At 34.9% G+C, this 14647-nt stretch overlaps 1 protein-coding gene across 1 annotated transcript; it reads right to left on the bottom strand.

Moving 5' to 3' along the window:
• Positions 1–10799: 10799 nt before the first annotated feature.
• Positions 10800–14506, bottom strand: LOC111461789 (RNA-binding protein Y14-like). The gene is made up of 4 exons (XM_023105440.1): positions 14095–14506; positions 13185–13321; positions 11238–11377; positions 10800–11139 (listed from the first exon to the last, which is right to left on the bottom strand). Exons 1-4 carry the CDS (start codon positions 14363–14365, stop codon positions 11094–11096), a joined length of 594 nt encoding a protein of 197 aa, XP_022961208.1. The 5' UTR covers positions 14366–14506; the 3' UTR covers positions 10800–11093.
• Between the last annotated feature and the right edge of the window lie 141 nt (positions 14507–14647).

The raw sequence follows: 14647 nt of genomic DNA, 5'->3' as shown, positions 1-14647 counted from the left end.
CATAACAAATTTATTTGCATTTTTCTACTCCTTTTTATGTTGTTATCTAACGATATTCTTCCTCTTTAACATTTCAATATCTATGTTTACTACCAGTAGATATTGACCGTTTTGACCTGTTACATATTGTCGTCAGCCTCACAGTCCTAAAACGAGTCTATTAGGGAGAGGTTTTCACACCCTTATCAGGAATATTTCGTTCCCTTCTCCAACTGATGTGGAATCTCACAATCCACCCCTTTGGGGGTTCAACCGTCCTCGTTGGCACATAGCCCGATGTCTGGTTCTGATACCATTTGTAATAACTCAAGTCCACTGCTAACAAATATTGTTCGCTTCATTATGTATCGTCGTCAGTCTCATAATTTTAAAATGCATCTACTCGGGAGAGATTTCCACACCCTTCTAAAAAAATATATTTCATTATTCTCTCCAACCTGAGATCTCGGATCTTTAAAAATATTGTTAAATAAATATAATTTAAGAGAAATGTTCAAATTATTTATTATAATTATATATCTCAACTAATTTGGTGAATCAAGGCATAGTCCTATCTATCCAAATTTAGGTTCAAAAGTATTAAAATGAAGAATCAAAATCAGCTTTTGGTAGTTGGGATTTCCCCAACTTTACTTAATAACTTATTTAATTATTAATTGTTCTTGTTCATTCTTAATTAATTGCATTAAATGTGTTCTAAACCCAACAAAAAATGTGTTTTTTTTTTGGTCCAAACATTTGTATTTTATAACATATAATTTCCTTAATTTAATACCATAATATAGTTTACTCTCGACTAATTGTGTCGCTCTTGTGCCCAGGATTCAGATGATCCCGACATTCTCGAGTAACATGGTGTGATGTCCCACATTTATAAGGGTGTGGAAACTTTCCCCTAATAGATGTGTTTTAAAGCCTCGAGGGGAAACTCGAAAGGGAAAGCCCAAAAAAGACAATAACTGCTAGTATTGGATCTAGGACGTTACAAATGGTATTAGAGCTAGACACTGGACGATGTGTCAGCCTTCTTGCTGTTCGGGGGTAGACACAAGGTGGTGTGCTAGTAAGGACGCTTGGCCCCAAAGAGGGTGGATTTGGTGGTGATCCCACATCGATTGGAGAAAGGAATGAGTGCCAGCGAGAAAGTTGGGCTTCGAAGGGGGTGGATTGTGATGTCGTTGGGGAGGAGAGAACAAAACAACCTTTATAAGCGTGTGGAAACCTTCCCCTAACAGATGCCTTTTAAAGCCTTGAGGGGAAGCCCGAAAGGAAAAGCCCAAAGAGGACAATATCTGGGATCTGGGACGTTAGACATGGTCACGTTACTTACTTCTCGCTTCTAAGAGTGTGATGCCCCTATGCCCAGGATTCAGATGATCCCGACATTCTCGAGCAACATGGTCACATTACTTCTCACTTCCAAGAGTGTCGTGGGTTATTTCAGTGTGTTTTGTCCTCACTCACATGCTTTCTAGACAAATTCTCAATAGGTCACTCAACGAGCAACACATACTTAATTTTAGAATTCTTATGATTGAGCCACTGAAAAGAAAAGTACACTTTGTTGACATAGATAACAATTTTCAATTCTTTTAAGCATTTTATAGTCATCCTATCCTCAAAACCGCTATCATTCGTATACTCCTCTTTTACTCGATGTCACACTAATTATATTAATATCTGAATTTAAAATACTTTTAAAATCCTCGAAATCTCTATAAAATATTTTTAAAATAAAAAAATTGGTGATGAATTTAATAATTATATTAATAGGTGAATTTAAAGGTGCAATCATTTTGGTTACCCATATTTTCCTTATGGCTCCAAAATGTTAGGCTCTATCAACCAACATTGGCTTCCATCACATCAAAATTTAAGTAACAATTCCTCACAACTTTCTCACTCTCATTATTATACCATAGAAATTGTTCCCAAATAGGATTTCATTGCAAATTTACTCGCCAACTACTTATAGGCTATCGAGATTCGTTTCCTTTCCTATCATCGACTTTTTTATTTTTATGTTCATGGAAGTGACTAATCGAACAACAAACCATTGGAACGATAATTCAATGTTCATAACTTTCTATTTCTACTCATCCTTTCTTTTTTACGTTCATCGATTATGGAACTGAGTGATCGAACCATCGATCATTGAGACAAAAACTTAACATTATTAACTTTCCCTAATTTTTTTTTTTTTTTAACTTAATATTGTGAGAGTGAAAGATCGAACCATCAACTTTTAAAGTGATATCTTAATATTTATCGACTTAGTATTCATTATCTTAATTTAAAAAATATATTTATAATTGATCAAATTTTAAATATAATAAATGCATGAAAAGTATGTAGATTAAAATATTAAAAATGTGAAATTACCATTATTATTTTACCATATTATAATTAAAGTGGGAAGCAATCTAGATTAGATGTATATTTATGTGTATATATAAAGCTTATTCCCATGGTCTCATTGGATGTTTTTTATTCGGTTACTTTGGGATCATATATAGTATTCGTAATGCACAATGTGTTGTGTTTGTTAGTAGATATTATCCGCTTTAGTTCATTACGTATTGTTGTCAGCTTCACGGTTTTAAAACTCGTATGTTAGGGAGAGGTTTCTACACTCGGAAAAGGAATATTTCGTTGCTCTCTCCAATCGATGTGAGATCTCACAATCAACCCCTTTGGGGGTGTCTGGACCTGATACCATTTGTAACAGTTCAAGCTCACTGTCATCGTCCTATTTGGCACATCGCCCAATGTCTAGGTTTGATACTATTTGTAACAATCCAAGTCAACTTTTTAGCCCGTTATGTATTGCAGTCAGCCTCACGATTTTACACTTCCAGTCAACTATTGTGCTTCAACACATTTCGGGAAGAACCAGTTAAATTTGGATTCGAGAGTCATTGACTCCTGACCCCAACTCATTTGGTGATTCTTCGGACATACACCAACCACATCCACCTAAAAAGAATTTCACCCATCTCCATATTTACTATTCTTAATTATTAAAAAAAAAAATTATATATATCACGGTCATGCTCATCCAAAGCGTGCTCATGGTTGCCTGCACATGACAAGCCCAATTCGAAACTATTCTTTTCATACTCTAGTGTTTTACTTTTGTATTTCTAGAGACTATGACATTTCAGAAATATCATGTCTAGGCCTGTCGGACATGAAATGTCTCAAAATGTATTATAAGGAGATACGACTAGTTATTAATTTCTCTCTACTCAAGGTTATATACTGTGAGCCATTATTATTTCTCTATTGCTTATTTACATAACGTCTCTTTCAAAAATCTCTCTCTACCCTTATTTTCTAAAATCTTCTCATAAAATCAAGGATAGAGGCCCGAGCATACGTCGCTTGGCCGTAGGCGACGCAAGAACGAATTGGCTCTTATACCTCTTGTCACAATCGCACTTTTAATGGCTGCGGACTTGCGATTCTGCGGCACTCATTTTCCAACGACAAGTGAGTATATATATATATATATATTATGAGGGTTAAAAGTTGGGTTAAAAAGCAATCGCAGTAATTTGTAAATAATAACAAAGTAGGGAGAAGGAATGTTAAAAAAGAAGATCCAAATTCTAAACAATCCCTAAGAATCAGTAAAAAGAAAATTCTTTTTAACTTTTTTTTAATTCTTTTTTTATTCTTTTAATTTTTTTCCCCCAAATTCTCTCTCTGCGGTGCGTAATCTTTCAGATTCCATACCATTTTAAAGCATCAAAATTTACATCATTCTGACTGTCACTTTGATCTTGCTGACGTGTCTCTAATATTTACCCTTGGATGCGTTGTCTGACTTCTCTCTCTCTGACGTGTACTTAATCTCTGCCCTTCACTTCGTTGACTTTTATCTCAATCTTTTATTTCCTTTTTTGGAAAGAAAATGATGTTAATATTATTATCTTGTTTAAGTGAGAGAGGCAGCCAGGTATTGATTAACTCACTAGTTGAGTTAAGAGTCTTTTTTAACCCTAAGGTAAAAAAGCTTGAGCTTTTATTATTTAGTTCGAGCTCAAGTCAACGCAACTTTTGTAAATAAAAAAATAACGTAAAATTGAAAGTAAAAACGAGTCTAAGATTTGGCATCGAGTTAAGTAATTTGCGTATCCATTTCGTTAGGTTCCAATCACAGTATAGTTAGAGTTCAACAATTGAGAATGAGGATTCGAAGAAAAAAAATATTAACTGAATTCGGGTTTCAGTTTGACTGATCCAGTAAAAAAAAAATGTATAAACAAGACGTTTGACGCGTGATGGAACTATAGAGTATCATGAATCTCACAAAACATGAATTCTGATGAAAATTCATGACATTAATTATGGTATTAATATATATACGTAGTAATGGCCCAATATAAAAATCTTAAGGGTCAGGACGTTACATAGCTGTTTCTACTATTTAATTATTTTTAAATTAATATTGTGACACCCGAGTAAAGGAATTGTACATGAATGAACCGAGACTACATCCGAATGAAAACGATCATGTTGATAGGACGACTAAAAGAAACTTAAAGAAAATTAAAGTTACTACCTATACCAACAAGATACACCTCCCCTTTTGGTGGCTTAGTCAAACATGTTTTGCTTAGAGCAATTCTATGCTAGGTGACCTCTCGAGAATCTTTTAGGATGAGTGAGGACAAAATATGTTGAAAGGACTTCTGTCGGTCTATGAGGATAGTCTTCACTCTTAGAAACGAAAAGTAAGTATCATGACTATGTCACAGTGGATGAAGGTCATCAGATACCGGATATGGATTCTAAATCTTTGATCTAAATCCTGGACATGGGACGTTACATTAATACAGTTGATCGAGAGTATAATAATAAATAAAAAGTTTTTATATAATAATTATACCACATGGGAAAGTGTTTGGATGTTTATCCTTTTGTAGTTGCTTAAAGAACAATTATTCATTAGAAGTCAACGGACATCATTTTTGGTTCATGTTTTTTCATCTTCATTGTATGTATATAGATAGAATCCCTTAAATTTGGTAGGATAGTTGACTTTGACATTTGCCAATTAATTACGTCATTAGATCAGTTACGATCCGGTTAATATAAAAAAAAAATTGGTCAACCATAAGTATTCGTAAATCAATCGACCAAATAATTGAATAGACGAAATATAGAATTTATTTTATTAGAATGAAGAATCGTTTTTTGAATTTATTGTATTAACTGACGTCTTGATGACGTATTAGAAGTTTGACTAAAAGATGCATTCATGGATATAGTCGAGATGAAACATAATGATTGGATCAAAGATACGGATGACGTTAACAAAAATGATGGTTGCATTATGACGTCATTTATTTATTGAACTTAGGAAATATGAATTTTATTAATTTTCTCAACGGTTAGAATGTTTATAATCGGTCTCTAGATTTGCAAACGACTCAAGAAATTATTTAAGGAGATAAACTAAAAATTATATAGGGGTGTTCATATGATCCGAGAACTTAACTAACCTCGATAACCCAATCCAAATCATAAAAGTTGGGTTGGGTTAGTTTTTTTTTTTTTTGGAAACTCGAAAAATTAAGATCAGTTCATGGGTTGACATTTTTTTTTTTTTGTTAGATCAGCTCGACAAACCAGAAAATAGAGTTACAACTCAATTCTACTTTACCCTAATGTTTGACTTTTGAATTTGACTAGATTCTAGTTATTGATGCAGCCCAACGTTCTTTAATTTGACTTTTTTACGGTGAATAATTAGAATTCTTTTAATAATCAAAAGAAAACAACATGACAAACTAACCCAACCCAACCCAAACCGAAAATAAAGGGTTGGATTGTATTGGGGTTGCTCGGGTTGGTCCAAAAGATCTATTCTAAAAGACGACATTATACACCTGTTCTAAAGGATGAAATCTCCCAAACCCGACCCAAGAATATTTAAAAGACGAGAAATTGGAATGGATTATAATAAATGGGAGTAGAAGATTGATGAATGGCAATAAAGGTGAGTGAGTTAAAGAGATGTTGAAGGTGCATTTACAGCCATGGCTTCTACAATATGTATAGCCCAGAAATTGACCTATAATATCATCTCTACTTATTTCATCTCCCCCTCAATTAGGGGACCCCCTCCCTACGATGGGCTTCTTTCTATACTTAATGCTTCCAATAGGGTAGTTTCATATTTGGTTCATTATTTTATTTTGTGACGTTTACTATAGATGTGTATGCACGTGCCTCATCTATGATATGCTATGATTGATTGCACCTTGTTCAAATGTGTTGTGAAATTGTGAAGTCCTATATCGATTGAAGAGAAGAACGAGTGTCAGTGAGGATAATGGGCCTTGAAAGAGAGTGGATTGTGAGATCCTACATCGACCAGAGAGAGAGAGGAACAAAGTGTTTTTTTTATAAGGGTGTGGAAACCTCTAGCAAACGCGTTTTAAAGACCTTAAGAGGAAACTCGGAAGGGGGAGTCCAACGAAGATAATATCTACTAGCAGTGAGCTTGGGCAGTTACAAAAACTCTCGTGAGACCTATGTTAGCACGATTGGTTACATGTGATAAATGATTTATTTGGTAATCACACCTTGTGTGATGAGGTGATTAATCACCACAGTCATCGAAAACTATCATATGGGATGATCAGGGAGTCTCTATGCACCAATTAGAGTCGAGCTAGACGACCCTAATTTAAGGTAGTCATAAAATCGACCAGAGACTTCTGTACTCAGTACTTTCAACGCTCCTTTTTTTTTATAAATATTTTTTTAAATAAAGATAAGGGCATGACACGGGAATGACGAAAGGGCTACCAAGAGAGCCATAGGTCAACGCTTTAATTTTTGTATTTTTTGGTAATTTCTTCCATTTATTTATTTGGTAAGTTTTCAATCTATAACAAAACTGATGATGTTTTTTTGTCATTACTAAATAAATTTAGAGATTTTGTTTTTTTGTCACTTATTTATTTATTTTTTGTCATGTTTTTGTCATTATTTTATTTTTATTAAGTCATTTATTCAATTTTAACTAATTAAATTTTAATTGATGTAACTTGAATTAAATTTTTTGGTAAGGATCTCTTGAATGTGATCCAAAATCATGTTTCCCAACTCATAAATATATAAATATATTGATTGTTGCAACTACTAAGGAAAACCAAATTATCAACTAAAGAAATCATCTTTTTTTATCTCAATCGATTTAATTCTGATCCTCGGATTGGTTTAATTTTTAGAAAATCGAAAATTCGACTCAATTTGTGAGTTGACATTTTTTTGATCGGGTCAACCCAACTATCGTGAAAATAGGGTTACAACTCAATCTAAAAAATTAGATTTAAGGTTTGTTACTGATATTAGTGATGTATTATAACTGGTAAATGTTTGATATTTGAATTTTATGAAGTTTTAGTTATTAATGTAACGTGTATTATGAATAAGTAGGATTCTTTTAATAATTTTTTAAAAAATAACTCGACCACCAAACCCAATTCGAAAATAGAGGTTTGAGTTGGGTTATGAATTTGATTCGAGATACTCAAGCCACCAACTCAACCAAATTGAAATTTCAGGTTGGATCGAAAGATTTTATCGACCGAACCTATATACACCCCAAACAAGCACTTCGACAAATTTTTTGAAATCTTATCCCAATTTATTTTGTACAATATGAATGTCATATCAAAGTCTAGTAGACACGTTTTATGATCGTGAGACTGACTATAATGAATTGTTAAAAAAAAAAAAAAAAAAAACCTTAGTCGCCAGAAATAATGCGAGGGTCGCGGAAACATGCTCCACGACCCTCTCCAGATGCTCATCCTTCGGCAAGCCTTTAGCCAATGCTCATGGTACCTGTAACAAAGAGAAAACAAAGGAAAATCGAGAGAGAGAGAGAGAGAGAGTTATCGAGAACGCCGACGAGGTCTGGAAACAAAACTCACAACTATACCTGAAGTACTACACTTCAGCAAACTCTTAGACCTCATCGGTAAGGAAAGGAAACAAGAAATGACGAGAGAAAAGTATGGAAGGCGAATGGTTTTGTCTTGTCGAACATAAACGCCGACGAAAAAGAGACCTTCGATCTAGCAAACGAAAGACGAGCAAACACGCAGAGGATTAACACCACCATTGTTCTGGGAAGATCAGGGCGAGCTCAACGAGTTTAGTATGGTTTCAGAATGTGTAATAACATCGCCAACAAGGATGAGTTTAAGAAAAATGATAACGTCGAAAAATCTCACGTTTTTGTAAATAGATAAGGTATTATAACACCATGGAAGAGAGGACTAACGAGGCAAGAAACACCTTGATGCACACGATTGGATTTAATATCTTAATATTATTCAATTACGTTCACATTCAATAATATAGTTTAAATTAAATAATGAAATGTGACATGACATTCTAAAATATTATTTTGGTATTCACATGGCTTGTACTTTATTTGAAATTCAACTAGCCTTTATTATTGCTACATTTAAATGCCAACTTCATAATTAATTATTACCTAGTTCATTAGATAAATAATTTAATTATTATTTTAAAATAAATAAAAATAAGTGTATTTTATGCTCGTGCTCTCGGGATGAAGACCAAGCTCTCGTTGTTGTGAATTGACAAATTTATTCAACAAAAATCACACGTGTTGTACTTTGTTTGTTCTACAGCGGCTAAAGAAGATAGAGATCTATTACTATGAGACATTTTCGTCAAACTAAAAGTAAAGTCACGAGAAGTTATGGCTAAAGTGAATTGTGTCCAAAATATCACAAAACTCAACTCGTAAATATGGCTACTTTAATGAGTCAAATTTCGAATTGCGTCATTCCATAATAAAAATCGATTTTGTGTATCATTCAATTACGTGCACACATGATACGTCATTTAGAAATGAGCTTTGTTGTTGGATGATTGATATTTTTTTTTTTACACGTGGATTTAGTTTCATGCATCAAGTAGCATTTAAGTATCGTATATATTTCAAACCCATCGCTAATAAATATTGTACTCTTTGAACTCTCTCTTTCTGGCTTCCTCTTAAGGTTTTAAAGCGCGTATATTAAGGAGAGGTTTCCACATTTCGCTCTCCAACCAACGTGGGATCTCACAATCCACCCCCTTGGGGGCCAGCGTTCTCGCTGTCACACCGTCCCATGTCTAGCTCTGATACCATTTGTAACAACTCCAAGCCCACCACTAACAAACATTGTCTTTATTGGGCTTCCCCTCAAGGTTTTAAAACGCGTTCGTTATAAAGAGTGTTTCGTTATTATCTCCAACCGACGTGAGATCTCACAGTATACGTCTAAATTGAGCTAGATTTCAACAGTACCATCAGAAATACTTTTATTCTTTCAAAAGTTACGAACATACTGAAACCGAAACATGAGCGAGAAGAGTCACGAGGGGACGTGAAAATGAAAGGTGAGAGAAGTGGTGGGTGAAAAGTAGAGAGGGGAGGGGTATGGTTGGCATTACCATAAACCAGGTGAAAGCTTTAGGGTGTGTTTGGTTTTATTAGGACACCGTCCCTGATTTCGTCTTGTCATACCAAACACTCCCACTCCTCTTTTTTCCACATTATGAATATTGCTTACTTCAAATCATCACCCAAATAATAACAATAATACTTCAATTAAATACTTATTACAAACAATAAATGGACTACTAAGTTTGCTCCACTTGAGTAAATGGTAGTGTATAGTCTCTTAAAATTTTAATTAATGTGAACATTGTAACGTTGTTTTCGTTCTTGTGATCGTTAAATACATGAACAAAAATATTATTTTAGCCACGTTTGATACAAACAATTTGCCTATTTCAGTATGTTAGACGAACACGACTCTCCACAATTGTATGATATTGTCCACTTTGAGCATAAGCTCTCATGGATTTGTTTTGGGCTTCCCAAAAGGTCTCATACCAATGGAGGGAGTATTCTTTCTTTATAAACTCAGCCCAAAAGGTCTCATACCAATGGAGAGAGTATTCTTTGTTTATAAACCCATAAACCCATGATCAATGGAGAGAGTATTCTTTGTTTATAAACCCATAAACCCATGATCATTCTCTAAAGTAGCTGATGTGGGATGAAAATGAAGAGCTCATGCTCAAAGTGGACAATATCATACCTGAGAGTCATGTTCATCTAACACGATATCAAAGTCATACCCTAAACTTAGTCATGCCAATAGATTGGTAAATCCTCAAATATCGAACAAAATACTCCAAAAGAAAAGGAGTCAAGGCTCCTCGAAGGCAGTAAAAATTGGCTAAGACTCCAAAGGAGTCGAGCCTCGATTAAGGGGAGGCGCATTTTGTTCAAGGGGAAGTGTGGATGATGAAAGTCCCACATCGGCTAATTTAGGGAATGATCCTGAGTTAGTATTAGTATTCCTCACTTATAAAGATTAGCCGATGAGACTTTCATCATCAAACCACTGTTCGATACAAAACAATTTATCCTATTTCCGTATATTTATTTCTTTCGTCAACACTAATTTTTTTTAGTGCTTAAATCTCACATCGATGGAAGAGAGAAACGAAACATTATTTACAAGGCGTGAAAACTTTTTGAGGGCTTTTATGATATCTCACATTGATTTGAGAAGGAAACGAAACATCATTTACAAGGGTGTGAAAAACCTCTTTCTGCACACACGTTTTAAAATCTTGAGAGGAAGTCCAAAAAAGAAAACTTGAACTGTATAGCTTAGGCTAGTCGAGTTATTAAAACTAAAAAAAAAAATAGCATTTAAACACCAAACCCAAAGGCCATACACTAATAGACAAATTTGGAACAAAAAATATTATATAATATAGCAGATGATATTCAACACAAAGGCATAAACCTCAAGTACTCAAAAGAAGAAAAAAAAGAGAATCATGAACCTCAAATCTTCTAAGTTACATAAATCAACCCAAAACAACGTCCGAGAAAGAAAGGCTGGAAACCATGGGAAATCTCGAGACAACGAGTAGAGCTCAGTAGAAACATCTTCTAATCCATTCCACAACAAAAACTCATTTCCAATTAAAATCCATAAACACCACACATGAAGTTCTTCACCTCAAGACTAATATCTCCTCCTAGGACTCCTTGAGCGTCGTTCCCGAGTAGGCCTGCAGCAATTAAATTATAAAAAAAAAAGATACATGTGGTTGGTTCATGAATTTCCTACAATGCAAACCAAACATTTAGTGATCTAGGAGAAGCATACCTTGTGTTCTTCCTCCTGATGGGTCCATGGCTGAATGCCCAATCAACATTGATAATTTGGGTCAGAAGTTCAGACCCATCCATGGCAGATATTGCTTTCTCCGCTTCCTCAAAGTTCTCGTATTCGATCAACGCATATCCCTTGACAAACCCAAAATAAAAAATTCAGAAAATTTATATAAAATAGTAACAATAGAACAATAGTCAATAGCCGATAATAGATGAGATATAATGGAAACCCAAATGGTAGTTTCATCAATTATTTCAAGATATAAAGTTAGAATACAACTTAGCATATCTATTTACAGCTCCTACTGCTGCCACTTAAATAAGAAGATTGCCTACACAACATCTATGCCCAAAATAGTTCAGGTCTCAAAGTGTAATGCTTATGCTTCTTCCACGAAAAAACTATGTTAAAACATATTATTATAACATACAGACTGTTCTCTATACAAACGAATAAATACTTCCAAATATGGATAAGAAAGGAAATAGTTACACATATATTCTCAGACAAAACTCAACCAACGTGACATAAATATGAATGTGCTAAAACAATATGATATGCTTGCGGTCCGTTCATATCATGACTATGTCTGTAACGAAACATGGTATTCATTTGACAAAAATTGAGGCTGGTTGGGAACATAAATACATGGTTATAACATAGCAAGGGAATGATGATGATGATGATGTTATAAAGAAATTATCACTGGTAAAGCAGTATACTCCGCTATTTTATACTTTGTGACAAGAAACAAACTTTCAATGAGAGATATGCAAGTGCAAAAGAGAAGGGCTATACAGAAGCTTGTCAACTGGCCTTCAGATTAGGTTTACTTTAATCCAGTCGCAGGAAACATTTCATAATATTGTGAATTCTTAGAACAACAAGCAACAAATATGAGCATCACAAGGACTGAAGAAAAGTGGTTTTGAAGTCCAGATGATCCTAAAAGAAATGGTGCAGAGTGGCTCCCCCAAAGTCCCTTCACGGTGTCGTTCAAAGGAAAAGGCAGACTCCTTTAATCGAACGCTTCTGGAGCTCCTATTAGTCTATGAGACTATAAGACCCATAAGCATGCACATCTGACTTCTTTGGGATTAAACAAATATGTAGGATTGTGAGACACATTTATAACACTAGAATTATAGAAATCCAGGAACATGGCCACAATGTCAGATTTGATAACTTTCCAATATGTTCGAAAAATCCAATTGTAGAACCATCTGGACTCGAAGTTTAGTTTTTCCCCAAAGAGTTAAAAGGCGCTTCTAAAACAAGCGCTTGTTTCCCAGAAATTGGACTCCAATCCACATTTGTAGGCAAAAGCCGTCGATAGTCATCTCTAGTATATACTTTGGCATAGAAATCAAGAAACTCGCCTTCAATTTCCTTATATTGCAAAGAAGAAGGTAGGGGTTCAAACTTGCAAACCATAATATAGTTGCCACTTGAGCTGTACTCAGGTTGCCCTTTTCTACTCCATTGAATAATTGATTTTCATAAGGAATGCCCTTAGTTTCAATCAAGAAAGATGATATAAACAAGATCAAATGGAGCTTGAAAAGAATTGCCCCAATGGGTTGACTTGATAAAAGAGAATAGACATGAAAGGGTGGGGAACTATTTGGTACAACTTATTGAAGAATAAAACAATTTATTATGCTTTCAAAGGAGAATAAACGAATAAAAAAAAAAATGTTTTCAAATATAAAAAAATAAATTCTGCAATACTAGTTCATTCTTCTTACAGACCATCTGATCATTAGCAAAATATGAAATTTTTATTTTAGTTCCTCCAAAAATCTCCTAGTTTTCTACTTTTTAAAACTAAAAAAATAAGCAAATACATGCATGTTCTTCTTTTCTCTAATTACAAACAAAGCTGCACAAATTATTGTTTATGTAAGGGAAAATTTAATAATATAGGAACCAATATACCTTGACGAATCCAGTACGACGATCGAGGTTTAGATGCAAATTCCTTATCTCCCCAAACTCACCAAATGCATTTTGTAGATCATCCTCCTGTGCCTCTTCATGTACACCAGTTACCAGAATGATCCATCCTTCAATAGCTACACAAATTAACTAGAATAAGACATTAATCAAAGTAGTATTACTTAGAGAATCTGTTGCTCTCCATATGAACTATTCTAGAACTGTTTATATCACATAATGAAACATTAGTTGTTCACAACAGTGTACCAAGGACATGCTCAGAAAGCCAAACAAGGGGGAGAAACTAGGTAAGATCATTTGAATGACCTAATTGAACCAACTCCAATTTCTAAATAACTTTTGAAGGGGCTTAGAAAAGGGGAAGAGTGAGGTAATTTGAAAAAACCCAGCAAACAAGGTTATTCTTCCACCAACAAAGAAGAGAACACTCCCTTTAAGATGAGTAGCCAGAAATCCTCCCGAACTCCAAAGGCTTAATGGAAACCAACCTCAAATTACCTCTTAGAAACAATATGTAACTAATGAACCATGAATCTGTAACACCATCCATGTTGCTACCTCGCTTCGACATTCATACTGGTAAAGGAGGTTCTTGTAATGTTAACTCTAGGGCTTACAAAATTAGAGGATCTTAATTCTTAAACCAATTGAGAAGATTATCCTCCTTTCCTAAGATGGTAATAATAATAATAATACATCTAACCCGCCACCTACCGAGTAAATAACCATCCAAAATTTCACAACCCTAGCTATAATGAACGAAAGGAAAAACCAGCAAAACGAAGTGGAAAAACCAAATCTGTAAAACTAGGTAAATTAAGAAGAAGAAGAAGAAGAAGAAGAAGAAGAAGAAGGGGGAGATGTAGAAATAGAGAAGAGTAAAACTAACATCGTTGGGGGCCAGGGCCATCAGCAGACTTGAGGGAATCGAAGTCGGACCCAGTAAGGCGGGTGTTACGATCAGACTCTTCTCGAAATCCACGACCCTTGGTCTTCTTTGGACCACCGGCCAGCGAGGAAGATGCGCCACCGGTAATGGCGGATTTGAGCTTAGGAAAAGGAGCTCGGGGAGAGGCATCGGCTTCGGCGGCTCCATCCTCGTCCATGAGGTCGTCTTCCTCGGGCTCGAAGTCAACAGCCTCTACATCAGCGCTCGCCATGGCTAAGCAACGTCTCTGGGAACTGTTCGTCGCTTCTGCAAAATGGCGAGGGGAAGCGGAAGAGAAGAAGATGTCGGGGTTTTTTGGGGATCGAATCAAGGGTTTCTGATTTGCCCGCTAACCCGATTTTTAGACTTTTTCTTTTCCCTTTATTTATTTATTCATTTATTTTTATTTTGAATTTAATTTTAATCGCGTATTTTTCTCTATCAAAACATGATCTTGTTTGGGACGTGCATTTCACGTCCTCTATCCTTATTTAATTTAATTTAACTCGTAGCA

This window comes from Cucurbita moschata, unplaced genomic scaffold, assembly GCF_002738365.1.
Source record: "Cucurbita moschata cultivar Rifu unplaced genomic scaffold, Cmos_1.0 Cmo_Scf00025, whole genome shotgun sequence".
Taxonomy (NCBI): Eukaryota; Viridiplantae; Streptophyta; class Magnoliopsida; order Cucurbitales; family Cucurbitaceae; genus Cucurbita; species Cucurbita moschata.
This window is presented reverse-complemented; position numbering and strand designations above follow the sequence as displayed.

Coding starts and splice junctions, on each gene's coding strand:
- LOC111461789 (XM_023105440.1), bottom strand. CDS start 14,365: ATGGCGAGCGCTGATGTAGAGGCTGTTGACTTCGAGCCCGAGGAAGAC. Junction 11,378..13,184: donor GTCGTACTGGATTCGTCAAG/GTATATTGGTTC, acceptor GGGTTTGTCAAG/GGATATGCGTTGATCGAATA. Junction 11,140..11,237: donor ATCAGGAGGAAGAACACAAG/GTATGCTTCTCC, acceptor TAATTGCTGCAG/GCCTACTCGGGAACGACGCT.